The sequence below is a fragment of the Diplotaxodon limnothrissa genome, unplaced genomic scaffold (assembly GCF_057381915.1).
Source record: "Diplotaxodon limnothrissa isolate DT_005_m unplaced genomic scaffold, D_limnothrissa_male_GT1.1 unmapped_scaffold_4, whole genome shotgun sequence".
NCBI lineage: Eukaryota > Metazoa > Chordata > Actinopteri > Cichliformes > Cichlidae > Diplotaxodon > Diplotaxodon limnothrissa.
This window is the reverse complement of record NW_028188558.1, coordinates 527,032-547,598: the sequence shown is the minus strand read 5'-3', so window position 1 is coordinate 547,598 and position 20,567 is coordinate 527,032. Positions and strand designations below refer to the sequence as shown.

At 42.2% G+C, this 20,567-nt stretch overlaps 1 protein-coding gene across 7 annotated transcripts in view; it reads right to left on the bottom strand.

Moving 5' to 3' along the window:
• LOC146606847 (protein NLRC3-like) overlaps positions 1-20,567 on the bottom strand; it is a 1,106,670-nt gene that overhangs the window by 947,790 nt on the left and 138,313 nt on the right. Inside the window, exons 1-10 of one of the 7 annotated variants that reach the window (XM_085349201.1) lie at positions 20,283-20,375; positions 20,097-20,198; positions 19,681-19,809; positions 18,079-18,157; positions 15,902-16,106; positions 13,950-15,750; positions 12,583-12,756; positions 12,196-12,369; positions 11,847-12,020; positions 6,357-6,530 (exon numbers count right to left, since the gene is read on the bottom strand). In XM_085349201.1, the coding sequence (XP_085205327.1) occupies positions 6,357-6,530; positions 11,847-12,020; positions 12,196-12,369; positions 12,583-12,756; positions 13,950-15,750; positions 15,902-16,106; positions 18,079-18,157; positions 19,681-19,809; positions 20,097-20,198; positions 20,283-20,371 (3,101 nt within the window). In that variant the 5' untranslated portion in view covers positions 20,372-20,375. Of the gene's footprint in view, positions 1-6,356; positions 6,531-11,846; positions 12,021-12,195; positions 12,370-12,582; positions 12,757-13,949; positions 15,751-15,901; positions 16,107-18,078; positions 18,158-19,680; positions 19,810-20,096; positions 20,199-20,282 lie in introns of those variants that run through there. The other 6 variants (XM_085349203.1, XM_085349221.1, XM_085349205.1 and 3 more) reach the window with 6 other exon arrangements.

Sequence of the window (20,567 nt, the reverse complement as noted above, 5' to 3'; positions counted from 1 at the left end):
TTATTTATCAGCACATTTAAAAACAGCTTGAGCCAAAGTGCTGCACAGAGTAGAGAGAAAATAGGAAACATACACAGTAATGACTATAAAGACTGGTCAGGATTGAAAGCTACAGAGTACAAATGTGTTTCCAACCGGCTTTTAAAAATGTCCAGTGTTGGTGACGACCTGATGTGAAGGGCGACTGTTCCAGAGTTTGGCTGCAGCCATCGATAAAGCTCACCTCTGTTTTTACGTCTAGTTCTGGTCAGAAGCTGCTTATCTGCAGACCTGAGGGCTCCACTTGGATTCTTTTGTTAAAGAGAGATAAGATGGAGCCAATCCATTCACAGATTTAAAGACAACCAGATCTGGAAGTGGATTCTACCACGTACTGGTAACCAGTGGAAAAAGCTGGTGATGGGTCGTCTAGCACAGACCCACCGCTGGAACCAGACAATTGATGAGGGAGAGAACTGTGACAGCGCCGTTCCTTCACTTGACCTCAGTCGCTCTCGTCTGCTCCCTCGTAACACTGCTCTTTATTGAGCTTACATGAATATGCACAAGTTCATTATGACGTCTTACACAGGTATGAACAAAGAGTACCAGTCTGTGCATAGTGTGTGTGTGTGTGTGTGTGTGTCTGTGTCTGTGTCTGTGTGTGTGTGTGTGTGTGTGTCTGTGTGTGTCTGTGTGTGCGTGTGTGTCTGTGTGTGTGTCTGTGTGTGTGTGTGCGTCTGTGTGTGCGTGTGTGTGCGTGTGTGTGCGTCTGTGTGTGTGTCTGTGTGTGCGTGTGTGTGCGTCTGTGTGTGCGTGTGTGTGCGTCTGTGTGTGCGTGTGTGTGTGTGTCTGTGTGTGCGTGTGTGTGTCTGTGTGTGCGTGTGTGTGTCTGTGTGTGCGTGTGTGTGTGTGTGTGCGTGTGTGTGTGTGTGTGTCTGTGCGTGTGTGTGTGTGTGTGTGCGTGTGTGTGCGTGTGTGTGTCTGTGCGTGTGTGCGTGTGTCTGTGCGTGTGTACGTGTGTGTGTGTGTGTGTGTGTGTGTGTGTCTGTGTGTGCGTGTGTGTCTGTGCGTGTGTGTGTGTGTGTCTGTGTGCGTGTGTGTCTGTGTGCGTGTGTGTGTGCGTGTGTGCGTGTGTGTGTGTGCGTGTGTGCGTGTGTGTCTGTGTGTCTGTGTGCGTGTGTGTCTGTGTGCGTGTGTGTCTGTGTGCGTGTGTGTGTGCGTGTCTGTGCGTGTGTGTGTCTGTGCGTGTGTGTGTGTCTGTGTGTGTGTCTGTGTGTGTGCGTGTGTGTGTGCGCGTGTGTGTGTGTGTGTGTTTTCCAGATGTGACCCTGTGACCCCAAAGCTGGTGCTAAGAGTCCAGCGGTCCCCCTAACAAAGGGCTCTTATACTTAACCAGACACAGAGCAGGTGTCCTCCTACACCAGGGGTCTCAAACTCGCGGCCCGAGGGCCAATTGCGGCCCGCAGGACGATAGTTTTTGGCCCCACCTTAATATGAAAATGTAATGTTAGTTTGATAATGTATGACACTTTACACTCACATAGACACGTGGGAACGTGCACATGTAGGCATTCACGTGCTCGTGCACATAGACACAGACAGAGTTTGCAGCACACCGTAGGGGGTTTTATAATGGGGTCACTTCTATAAAGCTGGCTGTAACTAACAAAGGGGTGAAGATTTTTGCAGAGGGACACCGGCCTCATCTTCCCTTCTAGAAGTGCATGCTTAAATGAAGATGAATAAAGATGAATAAAGATTTTGTAAAAATGACTACTGAGTCCGGTGCCATCTCTGGATGCTCGAGGAATAAAAAGAACCGGGGTAAAACTGATTTCGTAACAACTGCTACCGGCTTTTTATCTGCCGATCGCCGTGCTACGGTTGCAAGAAAAAGAAGCAGAAATGACGTTCTCTACGCGTTGAGACGTTCCCCGTCCGTCGGCTAAACGCTTGATTGAAACTTCAATGCGACAGTGACACCAAGTAGAATTATAAATGTCACATAGCCCCAAACATGTCTTTTTCAAAGCCTGCGGTGAAGAGAAAGGTTGGTGATGAGCACCGACAATTTCAGGAAAAGTGGGAAATGCAATATTTCTTTGTTGAGCACAGGGGCACCCCGACCTGTCTTATTTGCACAGAGAAAGTTGCGCTGCACAAGGAATACAATTTGAAACGTCATTACACAACTAGACATGCTGAGCTGGATGCAAAATACCAGGGAGACGAGAGAGCGAACCGGGTTGCCAGTCTTAAAACAGATCTACTGAGGCAGCAAGATTTCTCCAAGAAAGCAACCAAAGAGAATAATGCAGCAGTCGGAGCCACGTGGTTAGTGAGATGATTGCTAAAGCAGGGAAGCCATTCACAGAAGGTGCATTTGTCTAAAAGTGCATATTGCAGGCTGCAAATATAGTCTGTCCGGGAAAGAAAGGTCAGTTTAGCAACATCAGCCTTTCTGCCAACACCGCAGCAGATCGCATTTCTGACCTGTCAAGTGACATTTATGACCAACTGTGTGAGAAAGCCAAATGTTTCAGTGTATACTCAGTCGCTCTTGATGAGACCACAGACATCACCGACACTGCCCAGCTCCCAATGTATGTCCGTGGTGTTGATGACAGTTTTGAAGTGATGGAGGAGCTGCTCACAGTAATTCCAATGCATGGCCAGACCACCGCTCAGCAGATATTTACAAGCTGTGTGATGCCATTGAGAATGTTGGTTTGCCATGGAAGAGGTTTGTTGGAATAACAACAGATGGAGCGCCATCAATGACAGGGAGGAAACATGGACTGGTGGCACAAAACAAACTGGAAGAGGAAGGCGTGGAGGAGGCCATTGCTCTGCACTGCATCATCCATCAGCAGGTCCTTTGCAGCAAATGCCTGAAGTTTGACAATGTGATGTCTATTGTTGTGAAATGCATCAACCAAATCAGATCCAGGGGCTTAAAGCACCGAAGGTTCTGTGCTTTTTTAGAGGAAATGGAGTCAGAATATGGGGATGTGCTCGACTTCACTGAGGTACGTTGGCTCAGCAGGGGAAATGTATTAAAGAGACTTTTTGAGTTGAGAGCAGAAGTGAAGCCTTCATGGAGAAGGATGGAGTTAGTGTTCCTGTGCTAACTGATCCCAAATGGCTCATGGACTCAGCTTTTCTTGTTGATATGACACATGAGCTTAATGTACTGAACAAGACGTTACAAGGCCAGGGGCAACTTGTCAGTGCTGCCTATGACAACGTGAGAGCATTCTCCACAAAACTGGCGCTCTGGAAAGCTCAGCTCTCTCAGACAAACCTTTGCCATTTCCCAGCATGCAAGGCACTCGTGGATGCAGGCACACCATTCAGTGCTGACGAGTATGTTGATGTCATTTTGAGGCTACAGGAGGAATTTGATCACAGATTTGCTGACTTCAAGACACACAGAGCCACCTTTCACATTTTTGCAGACCCCGTCTCCTTTGATGTGCAAGATGCCCCTTCTGTGCTTCAAATGGAGCTCATTGAGCTGCAGTGCAACTCTGAACTCAAAGCAAAGTTCAGGGAGGTGAGTGGAAAAGCAGACAAGCTTGGACAATTTTTGAGAGACTTGAGCCCTAGTTTCCCTCGGCTTTCCCGAATGTTCAAGCGGACCATGTGCCTTTTTGGTAGCACATACTTGTGCCAAAAGCTCTTCTCCACTTTGAACTTCAATAAGTCCAAGTACAGGTCCAGACTTACGGATGATCATCTTCAAGACATACTGAGGGTCGCAACTGCTTCCTCCCTCAGGCCAGATCTGGCTCGGCTATGCGAGAGGAAACGCTGCCAGGTCTCTAGCAGCAAGGAGTAGGCAAGAGAAGCCATGTTCAGAAGAACAGTTCATTTTCTACAGTGTTCCATTCATGTTCAGAAGAAGGTTATAGAACTGTTAATACAGACATTTCAATCTAAACACAGCAGATATAGAAGACTGAAAAAAACACAAGTTCACTGACTAAAAATATCTTATTATTATTTTATTTATGTATTACAGATTGATTTATTTTCTTATTAATTCTTAATTTGTTTATTCATTTTTCATATTTTGTGTTAAAAAATAAAAATAAAGAGATTTGAGAAGATTGGAATTTTTTAACCATGCCTTTCTTGTGGAAAACCTAATGCGGCCCAGCCTCACCCAGACTCTGCCTGCAGCGGCCCCCAGCTAAATTGAGTTTGAGACCTCTGTCCTACACCATAAATCAGTAAGAGAGGGTACGACCTCTCTCATGGCCCCAAGTGGTGTGTGCATGCCAGAGCACTCTGGAAGGCACACAGAGTCTTTACAGACTACTCAGGATCAAACCTCTATCATTATGCAATCGATTATACAACTCTAAGCATATATGAGTAAATATTTCTAAGCATAAATGACAATCAACAATATAAACCTTACAGCTGGTTTTAATAACAGAATTCATTTGTTTCTCAAACGAGAAAGAGCTATCGAGAAACACTCCTAAATCTTTAGTTCTTAACTTTTCCAGTGGCCCAAGGTCAACATTATCTGCTAATGCTAAATAGGCTGCCGTTATTAACTAATGCTAATTTGACATGAATTAGCATTATGCACTAATGCTAACACTTACTTTTTTTTAACAATGTGAGTAGCTAATGCTAACACTATTTCCCTTAACTTTATAACAATGTGAACGGCTAATGCTAACACTCTTTTTCCTAGCATTACAACATCTGAGCTGCTAATGCTAAGTAGGCTGCCATTAGCACCTACGTCTAATTTAAGGCAAATACGCATTAGAACCTAATGCTCATATCGTTTTCCTTTGCTTTATAACAATGTGAGCAGCTACTGCTAAATAGCATTAGCTAATAACAGCAGTCTAATTTAATGCAAGTTAGCCTCATTTGCATTACAACGATGTGAGGAGTTAACGCTAAGTATGCTGTCATTAGTGGCTAATTCTAATTAGGGGTGAATAAATATTACCAGCTAATGCTAATATCGTATTCTCTTCCCTTTTAACAATGTGAGCAGCTAGTGCTAGGTAGGCTGATGCTAGCAGCTAATGCTAAAGCTAATTTAATGTGAATTAGCATCACATTAGTCAGGAGTTAATGCTAAGTAGACTGCCATTAGGGGCTAACTCTAATTAGGGGTGAATAATTATTAGCAGCTAATACTAATACCGTTTTATCTTTTTCCTTATAACAACTTGAGCAGCTAATGCTAATTTGATGCGAATTAGCATTATATTAGTGAGCAGTTAATGCTAAGTAGGCTGCCATTATTAACTAATACTACGTTGACGTGAATTAGCATTATGCGCTACTGCTAATACTGTTTTCTCTTACTTATTAAAAATGATAGTAGCTAATACTAATACTCTTTTCCGTTGGGTAACAACAAAGTGAGGAATTAATGCTAAGTTGGCTGCTTTTAGCGGCTTATTCTAATTAGGGGTGAATAATTATTAGCAGCAAATGCTAATACCGTTTTCTCTTTCCTTATAACAATATGAGCAGTTAATGCTAATTTGATGTAAATTAGCATTATATTAGTGAGGAGTTAATGCTAAGTAGGCTGCCATTAGCAGCTAAAGGTAATTTGAGGTGAATAAGCACTAGTAGCTAATGCCAATACCCTTTTCTCTTGTGTTATAATGATGTGAAACGTTAATATTGTTCTCAAACAACAGAATGAGAATGAAATATTGATTCTAACAGGGCCCATAAACAGCATTAGCTTAGCAGCATTAGCTTATCAGAGTCTCCATCATGGTCACACAAATCCTTAGCGGAGCAAAGTGGCCTACTTAGCAATAGCTGCTGTAGAAAGCAAAGGGAAAACAGTATTAGCATTAGCTGCTAAATGTGCACTTGAGAACAAATCTATTGTGAATTCAGCCGTGAATGTAGTGTTTCCAGTAAGCTTCCATTTCCAAATGTTAGCTGCTCCTGTCTGCCTCTTTGTCACACACACAGACTGAAATGATTCACAGCCTTGTTTCATCCTTCTGTCAGTGTCACTGACTGTCACTGTGACTGTGGACATACAGCATGGGAAACACACACATGGCTGATACTTGTATCTAAAGTTACAAAATGTTGTCTCTGTCCAAATATTACCTAACTGTAAGTCTACTTTTAATGAAACTCTCAACATGACTTATCAGTTATCATTAATGTTCCTGCAAACAGACTCCTTGAAGACCCCCTACATAAATATCCATGTACTATCCAGCTAGACTAGTGTGTCTGTCCCTGAAAATATTCCTGCATGTGTGATTGTTCATGTCTCATCTGCAGGAAACAAACAGGAAGTGAGTGAAAGACACAGGAAATGATTCCAGCTCTTCCTCCTATATCAGACATTCTCTCCATACCTGAGAGTGTCCAGTCTCCAGCCTGGATCCTTCAGTCCAGCCGACAGAAGCTTCATTCCTGAGAGACCTGGATGATTGTAGCTCAGGTCCAGCTCTCTCAGATGGGAGGGGTTGGAGGTCAGAGCTGAGGCCAGAGAAGTACAGCCTTCCTCTGTGATCAGACAGCCTGACAGACTGCAGACACACAAAACAACAATCCATCTGTTATCCATCTCTATAGCAGCATAACTAAGTGATGGTTCAGGGTCACCTGATCCAGCTCTAACTATAAGTTTTATCAAAAAGGAAAGTTTGAAGCTGATCGTCAAAGTAGAGAGGGTGTCTGTCTCCTGAACTCAAACTGGGAGCTGCTTCCACACCCAGTCCAACATAGCCAGGCTTTCTTTGCTGCTTTGACAAAACCTCAAATCCCAGTCAGAGATGGTGAGCATCATCACAGTGATGATCATTTCTCTGTTAACCCAGGCTTTCTGCTTCAGGATCTGTGCACGCTCACAGAACAAGGAGACCTTTAAACATCATTTCACTAAATGGATGGACTGAGCTCAGCCTACAGATGAACTGGATAAATAAAGATTTGACCTCAGTGTGCTCAGTGTTCCTGTCTATTCCTAACATATTCCTAACATGATAGCTGCACTTTAGAGCTCTAAAACTGGAACTGACACATATTTAAACTCCACATGTTACTCAGTACATCCAGTTCTGACACTCGCCCACAGTCCAACAAAGGAAACATGGAGATCACATCAGTTTGTCACCAAAGTCTAATTATTCCAGAGGGCAGTGTTGATACAACTAAAGTTATTTTTAAGCAAAGTTGAGTTTTTTATTGTCGCAGTACTTCATGTCTGAAGTATCACTTAAATGCATTACACGCTGTTGATGGCAGCAAACAAACCACCCAAACAAACAGAGGTGGGAGGCTTGGGCAGACTACGTAGGATCAGCTTGTGGGAGGAGTCAGGATAAAACCAAAGAAAGACAAGCTAACAAACACCACAGTGAAGTGAGTAGCTACAAACTGCAGGCCGATTAGTGTTGTTGAAGAAGTCGGTCTGAGGAACGTTCTTAGGATCAACAAATGACGGCATGTATGAGCCTCCCTCAAGACGCAGCATCACAAGAAGAACACATGAGCTGTAGAAAAAGGAGAGACTATGAAAGCCACGGCGTTACAACGTGCACCAGCTGTTGGTCTCTCTGGAGACTACTGGGCGTGGCAGGGTAACCATGGTTACTTGGGAGTTACAGTACATGATATTAATGAAGAGTGGGAGCTGCGTTCTATAGCAAACAATTTGTTATGAGGTAATCAGCTGATCTTAGTTTAACCGGAAGCCCTTCACAATAATTGCAATGCCTTTATTTTGTACAACTACCATCAGTTCGTCTGTACTGATGGTAACTTAAAGTCACACTAATGTCGTTTAGTTTCTATAGTTTATGTAGTGGAAGTATACTACAGTACCCTGATCACTGATAGGACAGATTTATGTAGATATACACCTTTGTGTTTAACATTACTGCATTATAGTACTGTGATCTTTGTCCTTATATATGGTTATGTTAGCTATACTGATGTACGTACATATAACTGGATATGTAACTTATCTATTCATCTTATTTGTCATGTATTTGTATTGTGTACTTCCTTTTTGTAAGAAACCACACACATGATCACAGCCGCAAGAATCAATCAGTGAAAGAATAAAGTGTCTCAAACCAAACCTTAAGCTCTTTATTCCACATGCTGGGATCATTTGGCCTTCAGTGGTGTTCTGGCTGACACACCGGAGTGACCAGAGTGCTAAAGAGTGAATCGGACACACCAGTGTCATCTCTGATATCTCCACTACATTTAATCGTCCTTCAGCTTGTGGCTGCCGTTAGCTGGTCTGCTAGTTAGCTGATTTGCTATTTAGCCGGTGTGCTAGTTAGCTGGTGTGCTAGTTAGCCGGTTCGCTAGTCAGCTGGTGTGCTGACCAGCGAACCAGTAGGTTACAAGATGAGCTTGTCTGTCTGATGAGCCAGCTCTCTCTGTCTTGGTCATTTTGTCCTTGGGCAAAACCTAACCTACCACTACAACTGTAGCTTACCTCCACCAGTGTGTGAATGTGAGAGTGAATGAATACAGGGAGTGCAGAATTATTAGGCAAATGAGTATTTTGTCCACATCATCCTCTTCATGCATGTTGTCTTACTCCAAGCTGTATAGGCTCGAAAGCCTACTACCAATTAAGCATATTAGGTGATGTGCATCTCTGTAATGAGAAGGGGTGTGGTCTAATGACATCAACACCCTATATCAGGTGTGCATAATTATTAGGCAACGTCCTTTCCTTTGGCAAAATGGGTCAAAAGAAGGACTTGACAGGCTCAGAAAAGTCAAAAACAGTGAGATATCTTGCAGAGGGATGCAGCAGTCTCAAAATTGCAAAGCTTCTGAAGCGTGATCATCGAACAATCAAGCGTTTCATTCAAAATAGTCAACAGGGTCGCAAGAAGCGTGTGGAAAAACCAAGGCACAAAATAACTGCCCATGAACTGAGAAAAGTCAAGCGTGCAGCTGCCAAGATGCCACTTGCCACCAGTTTGGCCATATTTCAGAGCTGCAACATCACTGGAGTGCCCAAGAGCACAAGGTGTGCAATACTCAGAGACATGGCCAAGGTAAGAAAGGCTGAAAGACGACCACCACTGAACAAGACACACAAGCTGAAACGTCAAGACTGGGCCAAGAAATATCTCAAGACTGGTTTTTCTAAGGTTTTATGGACTGATGAAATGAGAGTGAGCCTTGATGGGCCAGATGGATGGGCCCGTGGCTGGATTGGTAAAGGGCAGAGAGCTCCAGTCCCACTCAGACGCCAGCAAGGTGGAGGTGGAGTACTGGTTTGGGCTGGTATCATCAAAGATGAGCTTGTGGGGCCTTTTCGGGTTGAGGATGGAGTCAAGCTCAACTCCCAGTCCTACTGCCAGTTTCTGGAAGACACCTTCTTCAAGCAGTGGTACAGGAAGAAGTCTGCATCCTTCAAGAAAAACATGATTTTCATGCAGGACAATGCTCCATCACACACGTCCAAGTACTCCACAGCGTGGCTGGCAAGAAAGGGTATAAAAGAAGAAAAACTAATGACATGGCCTCCTTGTTCACCTGATCTGAACCCCATTGAGAACCTGTGGTCCATCATCAAATGTGAGATTTACAAGGAGGGAAAACAGTACACCTCTCTGAACAGTGTCTGGGAGGCTGTGGTTGCTGCTGCACGCAATGTTGATGGTGAACAGATCAAAACACTGACAGAATCCATGGATGGCAGGCTTTTGAGTGTCCTTGCAAAGAAAGGTGGCTATATTGGTCGCTGATTTGTTTTTGTTTTGTTTTTGAATGTCAGAAATGTATATTTGTGAATGTGGAGATGTTATATTGGTGTCACTGGTAAAAATAAATAAATGAAATGGGTATATATTTGTTTTTTGTTAAGTTGCCTAATAATTCTGCACAGTAATAGTCACCTGCACACACAGATATCCCCCTAAAATAACTAAAACTAAAAACAAACTAAAAACTACTTCCAAAAACATTCAGCTTTGATATTAATGAGTTTTTTGGGTTCATTGAGAACATGGTTGTTGTTCAATAATAAAATTATTCCTCAAAAATACAACTTGCCTAATAATTCTGCACTCCCTGTAGTGGGATTGTAAAGGGTCTTTGAGGGTCTCGAAAAGCGCTATATAAATGCAATCCATTATTATTATTAAGAGCATCTTTAGGCCTGACTGTGCTCATCCTTCCTCCAACCTCTCCTTACCAAAGATAACAACTACATCAGTATTAGCTCAATAACAATTTCTGCAATTCAATTGTGGACATTCATTTTTAAACCTTGTGTAAAACGATAAAACCTCAAAGTCTGAGCATTATTCTTTGTGCAAACAGCTCTTGCAGGTTCCCCCGGACTTAGGTTATTTTTATTATTTAATTACTTTCCTTTAAGCAGCTGTTCAGGCTACTAAACTCATCCCAGAAATAACAAGTGACACCATTAATAGTAGAGGTGGGAATCACCATACAACTCGCGATACGATATTATCACAATACTTAACGCACGATACGATATTATTGAGATTTTTTAAAATATTTTGCGATATTTAAATTCTGCACATAAAGGTAAACTTTATCAATATTCATTTTATCTAATATCAAAGTCTCACACTCAGTCTTTCTCTCATTTCAGTCAGTTTTATTGTTGACAAACTGAACGGTTTGTATTACAGTCTAGTCCAACTTAACTGAATGCAACCATCTGGTACAATTATAGCTATTCTGAACTATGCAATTTATGAAAACTATGCAGCCCCTTCAGCAACTGAAGAATTTGAAAGTAAATTTTAAAAAATATATAATTTTACATTAAATAAAAAAGTTTCAAACTTAATTAAAATTAAACATGTCTTAAATTAAAATAAGTAAACTGTCATGTTTATTGCTGCCAAAAAAAAAGTTAAACACATTTGGACAGTGAAGGAATGTCAGGATTGTTGCTCAGAAAAAGGATCAACATGCTCTGAAGTCAACATGCTCTGACTCCAGAGCATGTTGACTTCAGAGAAAAAATTGTTTGTAACAAAATATCGATTTCTGCTGTCCCTGTATCGATACATTATTAGCAAACAAAATATCACGATACTACACAGTATCGATTTTTTCCCCCACCCCTAATTAATAGTGGAGCTAACTTTAACAGGTGAAACTGATTTGACCTATAAGGCTACTGCAGTTACTTCTTATCAGGTTTAGTAGGGAAGACATCTGGATGAGGTAGTTAGTAGTATGTAGTTAGTACCGGGCGACTCCCCTCCCCCACATCGGCACCAGAACCCTGTATTTTCTACAGGGTAAGACTGCCTGTTTTATCAAACTATGGCCATTACTACTGTGATCATTTGCAGCCCAGTGTGCCGCTCTCTCTGCTGGGATGAACCACTGGAGCTCACCCAGTCATCCCTTTCTTTCTCTCAAGAAGAAGTGAAATAAATATATTTATTATGTTACGAGTCTAATATTCTTTAAATCAAACTGTAATGAATAAATCAAGCAAGAAGATTTGGTGGCTCCACGTGTTGTAGAAGAAAAGATAAACATCTCATTTTGAGAAATCAGCCTTTAAAATTAAGTACTGTGAATAAAAAACAAACAGCGAGCCAATCAGCAGTCGCCAATATCCTCCTAATTTCATTCACAAAGAAATCAAATATATATATTATGGGCCCAAAGGAGCCTAAATCTTTAAATTAGGCAGTGCATGAAGTATTTTTTTAAATAAACAGAGACATGACTATAACAACTTTTAGTAATTCAGAGTCCAATTATCCACTCAAATGTAAATAAAAGTTCACTTGACAGCTGTAAAAGTTACCTGTTTATACAATAATATAAATCACATTTCAAATGATCATCTGTGGAAAAGTTTGAATCCTGACCTGAGAGTTTCCACTGCACACTGTGAACTCTTTAGTCCAGCGGACAGAAGCTTCACTCCTGAATCCTGCAGGTCAGAGTTACTCAGGTCCAGCTCTCTCAGACTGGAGGACTGGGAGCTGAGGACTGAGGACAGAGCTTCACAGCTTCTCTCTGACAGGTTACAGCCACTCAGTCTGAAAAATAAAAGGCAGTCTATACAACAAATACTCATGTAGAGTTTGTTAATACATTTCACAACATTAAATGTTGACTTTCTATTTTTAAAGGAAACATAAACATACTAAGATACAACATCATATGTATGAACTTTAATTAATAATTCTAAAAACAAATGTTTTCTGATCTGACCTCAGAGTATTCAGTTTACAGTTTAAACGTTGTAGTCCAGCAGACAGAAGCTTCACTCCTGAATCCTGCAGCTTTCTGATACTCAGGTCCAGCTCTGTCAGACTAGAGGACTGCGAGCTGAGAACTGAGGACAGAGCTTCACAGTTTTCCTCTGAGAGTTCACAGATGTTAAGTCTGAAGATAAAAACATGAATAAAGATTGTTGTTAAAGTGTAATCAAGGTGCAATAGCTTATTGTCTTGTGCTGAGCAGGTTAGTAAAACTTCTGTTTAACTTTGAAATGAATAAAAATGCTATGAAACAAGGATAACTGGATAAAGACATAAACAAAAACAAACATCAAACACATAAACAAACAGAACTAAACATAATACAAATTGATCTGACCTCAGAACATTCAGTTTGGCATGTGGACTCTCCACTGCAGCAGACAGAAGCTTTACTGCTGAAGCCTTCAGGCTGTTGGTACTCAGGTCCAGCTCTCTCAGACTACAGGACTGGGAGCTGACCACTGACAACAAATTTTCACAGCCTTCCTCTGAGACGTTACAGCTGCTCAGTCTGTGAGAGAAAGGAAAAAAACAAAAACAAAAAAAAACAAACAATATATGTGATCAAATTAAATTTGTTTATATGTTGAACCCTTTTTTAAAAAAATTTATTTAAACCTATGAGACTATGAGTGCTACCAGTCCAGTGCACATGATTGGTACCTTGATGGTACCTTGCTCAGGGGTACCACAAGGTAGCTATTCGGTGGATTCGACCCCTGACCTTATGATCATGGGGCGACCACTCTGCCTACTGAGCTAATAATTCTGTGTACACTGTCATACAATATTAACTAAAACAATTATTTTAGAAAATTTTAGTAATTCAATAATCATGCTCATTACCTGTGTATTGTGAATAACACTGGATTTTAAACACTAGCTGTATAAAACTCTTCCTGTTAAAGGTGTGTATAAAGGAAATGAGCTGAAATGCAGACTTCATGGAGAATGTTTGCTGTCAGCATATATCAAAGACAAAGCAGAGATCCATCCAGTCTCTTCCACTAAGCCCACAGAGGGACAGACAACCACTCTCACTCACACCTGCATGAAGTTTAGATCACCAGGTAACCTAACTGCATGTCTGTGGACAGTGGGAAGAAACTGTAGAGGACCCAGAGTGAACCCACTGTAATTCTGTGATAACACTGGTTATGGAAGCCTTACAGTTACATATGGTTACTGACAAGAAACACGACCTTAGAGGCAATTTCAGTAATGAAGACCGAGTTTCTCCCTCCATACAGGATGAAAACATGACAGCACAGCAGAGATTTATATTTAAAAAGGGAGGGTGTGCACTGAAAGTGAGATACAAACTTGAACTTAAATTATGAACATCAGAAAAAGATGTAGGTGAAGTCTGGCAGGTGAAGTTTGTGCTTTAGAATAAAACAACCAAACTCCTGGAGTTGGAGACAAATGAACAAGCTGAGGATAATAAACCTGTCAGAGGGGCTGAAGCATCAGAGCTCATGTTCTTATAGGCTGGGTCTGGATTGTCCTTTGATAAGAGTTACAGAACAAAGTGTGTTTTAGAAATGCTGGAGTGAAACATTAAAACTACCATATATTTACCGAGTGACTGATGATCATTTAATTTACTATTTTAAAAAAATGTTACAGTGCTCTTTGAACTCAGCATTTCTGATTTATTTCCCATGATTTTAACAATGAAGCGATGACAACATGTTTACTCACAGAGCTTTGTTGGAGGCTTTGACCACTGGCAGCATTCTCAGAAGAGCCTCCTCTGAAGCAGAGTATTTCTTGAAGTCAAACTCATCCAGATCTTCTTCTGATGACAGTAAGATGAAGGTCAGAGCTGAGCACTGAGCAGGAGACAGTTTACCTGTGGAGAGACTTCCTGAAGTCCTGTATTGTTGGATCTCCTCCACTAGAGAACGATCATTCAGTTCATTCAGACAGTGGATCAGATTGATGCTTTTCTCTGCAGACAGATTCTCACTGAGCTTCTCCTTGATGTACTGGACTGTTTCCTGATTGGTCAGTGAGCTACTTCCTGTCTGTGTCATCAGGGCTCGTAGGAGAGTCTGATTGGTCTGCAGGGAAAGACCCAGGAGGAAGCGGAGGAACAAGTCCAGGTGTCCATTTGGACTCTGTAAGGCCTTGTTCACAGCACTCTGGTGGAGAGATTGAAGTTTTAGTTTGTTAAATAGTTTAGACCATGTAGAGGTTGTTTGTTGTTGTTCCAGCAGATTGAGTCCAGAGTTGATGAAGGTCAGATGGACATGAAGAGCAGCCAGAAACTCCTGAACACTCAGATGGATGAAGCAGAACACCTTGTCCTGGTACAGTCCTCTCTCCTCTTTAAAGATCTGTGTGAACACTCCTGAGTACACTGAGGCTGCTCTGATATCGATGCCACACTCTGTCAGGTCTGATTCATAGAAGATCAGGTTTCCTTTCTGCAGCTGATCAAAAGCCAGTTTTCCCAGAGACTCCATCATCTTCCTGCTCTCAGGACTCCAGTGTGGATCTGTCTCAGCTCCTCCATCATACTTGACCTTCTTCACTTTGGCCTGAACCACCAGGAAGTGGATGTACATCTCAGTCAGGGTCTTGGGCAGCTGTCCTCCCTCTCTGGTTTCCAGCACATCCTCCAGAACTGTAGCAGTGATCCAGCAGAAGACTGGGATGTGACACATGATGTGGAGGCTTCGTGATGTCTTGATGTGGGAGATGATCCTGCTGGCCTGCTCCTCATCTCTGAATCTCTTCCTGAAGTACTCCTCCTTCTGTGGGTCAGTGAACCCTCTGACCTCTGTCACCATGCTGACACAGTCAGGAGGGATCTGATTGGCTGCTGCAGGTCGTGTGGTTATCCAGAGGCGAGCAGAGGGAAGCAGTTTCCCCCTGATGAGGTTTATCAGCAGCACATCCACTGAGGTGGACTTTCTAGGGTCAGTTAGGATTGTAGTTTTGTGGAAGTCCAGAGGAAGTCGACACTCATCCAGACCATCAAAGATGAACACAACCTGGAAGTCTTCAAAGCTGCAGATTCCTGCTTCTTTGGTTTCAGTAAAGAAGCGATGAACAAGTCCCACCAAGCTGAACTTTTCCTCTTTCAGCACATTCAGCTCTCTGAAAGTGAATGGAAATATGAACTGGATGTCCTGGTTGGCTTTGTCTTCAGCCCAGTCCAGGCTGTATTTCTGTGTTAAGACTGTTTTCCCAATGCCAGCCACTCCCTTTGTCAGCACTGTTCTGATTGGTTCATCTCTTCCAGGTGAGGCTTTAAAGATGTCTTCTTGTCTGATGGTTGTTTCTGGTCTGTCTGGTTTCCTGGATGCTGTTTCAATCTGTCTGACCTCATGTTCATCATTGACCTCTGCAGTCCCTCCCTCTGTGATGTAGAGCTCTGTGTAGATCTGATTCAGGAGGGTTGGGTTTCCTGCTTTAGCGATGCCCTCAAACACACACTGGAACTTCTTCTTCAGCTTAGATTTAAGGTTACGATGACAAACAGCAGCTGGAAGTTCTGAATAATAATAATAAAAATAGAACTTTAACAATCATATTTTACAAAATGCTGATGACAATTTCTGACCCACTGAGAAATGACTGAACACACTGGTGTCACAAGTCTCTCATTTATCCAGCAGCTTAAATCTTTAGATAAATCTTCTTACGTCTCTGCAGACGGTCAGCCACCTCCTCCTGCTTCATTCTCCTCAGGAAGTCCACTGTGATCTTCACAAATGCCTCTCTGCTGTTTCTCCTCTGCTCATCATCCTCCCTCTGAAACTCCAAGCACTGGGGCTTATTTGGATTCAGAGCCTTCTGGATCTTCTTCAGCTCGTTCTTCACAAAAGTGATGATGTTGTCCTCCAGCAGCTGGAACAGAATATTTATGAATGACCCACCACTCTGAACTTTAGTCCACACAACATCCACTTCTTTACGATCAAGGGGCATATCATCCACGAACTCTTTACCAATTATAGGTTTGACTTTATCTGATTAACTGAGACTTTGTCCACAACTCCATGATCCCAAAACGTTGATGCTGTTCATATGAATGCAGCGATTTCAGTGGGAGAAACATTTCACTGGTGTTCAGAGCTGAACTACCAACAGGTTGATGATCAAAGCCAGAAACTTGGAGATGTTTCAGGTGACTGAGTTGATCGTACAGACAACTGGTCTTAAAGGTTCACTCTGTTTACACATACAGATCAGTATTTAAGGTTTGACTCTCATCATCCACTGGGGCACAAACTGGGCGTCATCAGGACACTACAACACAGAACAAACACCATCCCCACAGACACAGCAGCCAGCGAAGCAGAAGAACTTCACATCAAGAAGGTCCTGAGTAAATGTGAACGCTGGTTTGAGGGCGGAGTCAAGGAGGCCATTTATGTGAAAAGGAAAGACCATCTCTGAATGGAGGAGGGGCCTAAGGGTACAACTGTCACCATCTTACATGCTGTGATTGCAGCCATTCCCCAGCTCTCTGTGAACTGGACTCATGACCATTGATCAACAACCATTGATCAATGGTCCTGACAATATGCGTACCAATGATCAATGAACTGACCTCCCAGCCCATTGTTCCTTCAGTGGGCTGGTTTCAGTCATACAAATGTCCTGTTTATGAGATTGAAACCTGCAGTCAGCTGAGACTGAAGAAGTCACCTGATGATGATGAAACGTTTCTCCCACTGAAAACATCCAGATGAACAGAATCAAGCTTTTTGGGATTTACGTACCTGGATGATTGAGCATCAAGACACAACTCTGTGACTTTTCTCAGATGAATAAATCCTCTCCTCCAGCTTTACATCTACCAGCCCTGTGGCGCTGCCCAGGGACAATAATCTATGTGAGAGGTGGAAAGTCATACAGGTGTCTGCTCCTGCCTTCAGTTATTTTATCTACTGTGTGTCAACTGGCTGAACCTCCTCCAACTGTCTACTGTCTCCCTAAACTCAACAATGACTTAGTGATCTATCCATTCTCTGACCAAAGACATCCTGCTGCAGGAGGTTAACATAGCAGCCAATGATGATCCCACTCACTGTGAACAACACATTTGGACCTGATTTGCTGCTCTGGTTTACACGTGAACTTCCACTGCTGCTGTCACCAACTTGAGAGGCTCTACAGAAAAACTGGACTTGTCCATAAAAATCATAAACTACATTACAAGGACAGCATTGCTCAATCAACTCTAATTACTATGACCATGTTATCTCTTCTAACTAAGGTACAGACACTCAAACTTGCTGCTTTCAGTGAGAAGTCAAATGTCTGAATATGAGCTGGAAGCCGCTGAGAGTCCTCCTTCCCGTGGGGTTTACTTTCTCTACTACTTTCAATATAAACACGCCCCTTTCATGCACCTGCAGAGGGCCACCAGCAGATGGAGCTGTCTTAAACAAATCCACTTGGATAGTTAGCTGTAGATGACTTTATCAGTATGATTGTAGGACTTTGAGTTATTCTTCAGATTTATTTAAACTCTTATATTGTGCACAAGTGTTGAGCGACCCATAATTTCTCTGTACTTTTCATAAGAGCAGCCAGACTTTCAGCTAGTTTTTCTTTTTTAAGAGCTCAAAGTTATTGAAGAAACAGTTATTCAGCTTCATTCCCACTGATCTCGACTACAAACTGTTTCACTTTGGTTTTTGTTTAAAGCCTCGATGTTTAAAACGTTTCCCTGTGATCACATTTGCACCGTCTGATTTCAAAGTTTGTTTCTTTTGGTCGTTTAGTCCACAGAGTCCTTGGTGTTCTGAAAGGGACCTATAAATAAATGCATTATTATTAATAATAAAGTAGTTGTTGTACATGTACAGACCATAAATATGGAGTCCAGCTGTGTTTGATGCTGCTGGGCAGACTGACCACTGGGAACCTCTGAGCTCTGCTGGTCCACTCTGTGGAGGAACCATGAAGGATTAGATCCACACAGGATAAAGATCCAGGAGTTTCTGCTCAAATAACTTCATCTGAATCAAGTCTGTCAAGTTTTAGACTCTCAGATTCTGAAGATATATTTTCTGTTTTCTATGAACTTTCTTTCATCAGTGATGGAAGTGATGATGCTGCAGAAGCTCAGAGGAAACTTTGAGAAAACTGTGATGAACCATCAACTAATGCTCTCAGGAGGCCAAAGGTCCCTGAATGTAACTGTGCAGTAGATTCATCGAGTGTTTGAAACCTGACCACTTCCATATGTTTTCATTCTAACACAAGAAGTCCTTTTCTCATTGCTTTGATTTGAGTTTTCATTTGAGTTTTCCGAGTCTCGTATTTGGAGTCGAGTCTAATCAATGATCTGACAGAAGAACATTAAAAAGGATTTAGCAGTGCTGTCAACATTAACATGTAGGGTTAGGGTTAGGGGTTCATCTGTTATCATGATTAACATGATAAAAACCTTTAACACGACACATCTGGAGAGCAGAACGACTCAAAATCCCTGAAATGTTTCTATCAACGCACTTCGGGCAGTTTGTCCGAGTAGAGTTACCTTTGCACACGTGCAGATGTGCAGCACATCTGTTAGTGACGGCAGCTGAACCAATCAGCTCAATATGGAAGATGACAAACACACACTGACCTCTCGATGGAAAGTTTGAGCATTAAAAAAATAACAAGACGGACCAGCCGACCAACATGAAGGACTCTGCACATCGTGACAGAAGGAATTTTCTTTTCACCGAAGCACTTTGATATTGATATATATTTGAAGCTATTGATCAAGTAATTGTGATTAATCAGGATTAATGACAGAAGATTGTGTCATTAATTAGTCATTTTTAATCTACTGACAGCACTAGTGTTCACTCTTGTGCCTCCAACTGTTTTACGCCCTTTCAACACCTTCGTGGTCAAAAGTGTACACGCACAAAATCTACAATAAAATCCTCACGCAGCAATAGGACAGACACACAATCCATTTATCTCTGTGTCTCAAACACACACACGTGTATTCAAAGCCTCGATTTGTTCATATTTCATCTGTTGTGTTTTTATCTTCAGCGTTTTCAGTGTTGCTGCATTTACACCAAAAATGTTTCCATTGATGAATCAGATTGATTTGAATGTGTTTCATCCATACAAATCCCTCCCTGGTGGTCACATGACTCTATAACATAACAGGAGTCATGTGACAAGAGTTTCATGCTGTAAAATGTCAAAATGGTTGAATGTGGTGGAGTAAAAATGTGAGATATCAGCTACTTTTCTTCAATATGAAGTGTTTGCAGGGCCTGACAGGAAGTGGACGGACGCTCTGATCACTTCCTGTTTGCTGAAGTGGGTTTTCAGTTGTTTAGAAACCAAAGGCTTGTTTTAAAAGACAGTTTAAATGGGACTGAGGGAACGACGTGTTTGTAGTTTATATCCAACAACATCGAGCAGTTTAATCAAAGAGTTCATGTTGCTAACAGCTCACCTCTCTGCAGCAGACACAGGCTGGACTTTAAAATTAATGAGACGATCTAAAGACCCGTCACTCTGTAAGGACACAGAGCTGGGTCCAGGTTCAGGTCCAGGTTCAGGTCCAGCAGGTCTCCCATGGATCCTGTCAGAGAAGAAAAATGTGTTTTGAGAATGAGCAGAAGGAAACTCCAAAGTAGTGTTTCACAGTGTAAGAACAGAGCGCCACCCAGGGGTCATTTACACTGTGCAGGACTATTGATGGTCCCACTGTGAGCAGCAGGAGTTTAAATGTTGGACATGTTTGATAGAAATAAGGAATAAAGGTTCAGTGACTTCCTTTGAGATGTAGTTTAGAGACCAGGAAACATCAAACAGTTCATTTAAATCAGATAAACTGACATCAAAGAGCTCATGTTGCTAACAGCTCACCTCTCTGCAGCAGACACAGGCTGGGATTTAAATTCAATGGGAAGATCTTTAGACCGGTCACTCTGTAAGGACACAGAGCTGGGTGGAGGTCCAGGCTGGTTCCTGTGAATAATGATGCAGCAGTGATGTGAGTGCTGAGCTGTGACATGGAGAAGAGTCATGGACAGTTAGAGATGGTCATCTCACCTCTGAGCTTTGGTCTGACTCTCATGTTCCCCACACAGAGTGCTTTTAGAGGGAGGGGCTCCCTCCTCTCTGTCCTCACACTGATCCATGCTGCTCAATTCAGCTCACACACACTTTCTACCTGCAGAGGAAACACAAATCATTCATGTGCACATCAGCTGAAATCCTCCTTTCATCATGTGTGCTGTCCAAATATCAGCTGCTTCTTTCCTGCTTCATCTCAGTGTCAGCTGGATGCAGTCAGACAGCAGTGTGAGGCAGAGGAAGCTGCCATCAGCTGCTCTG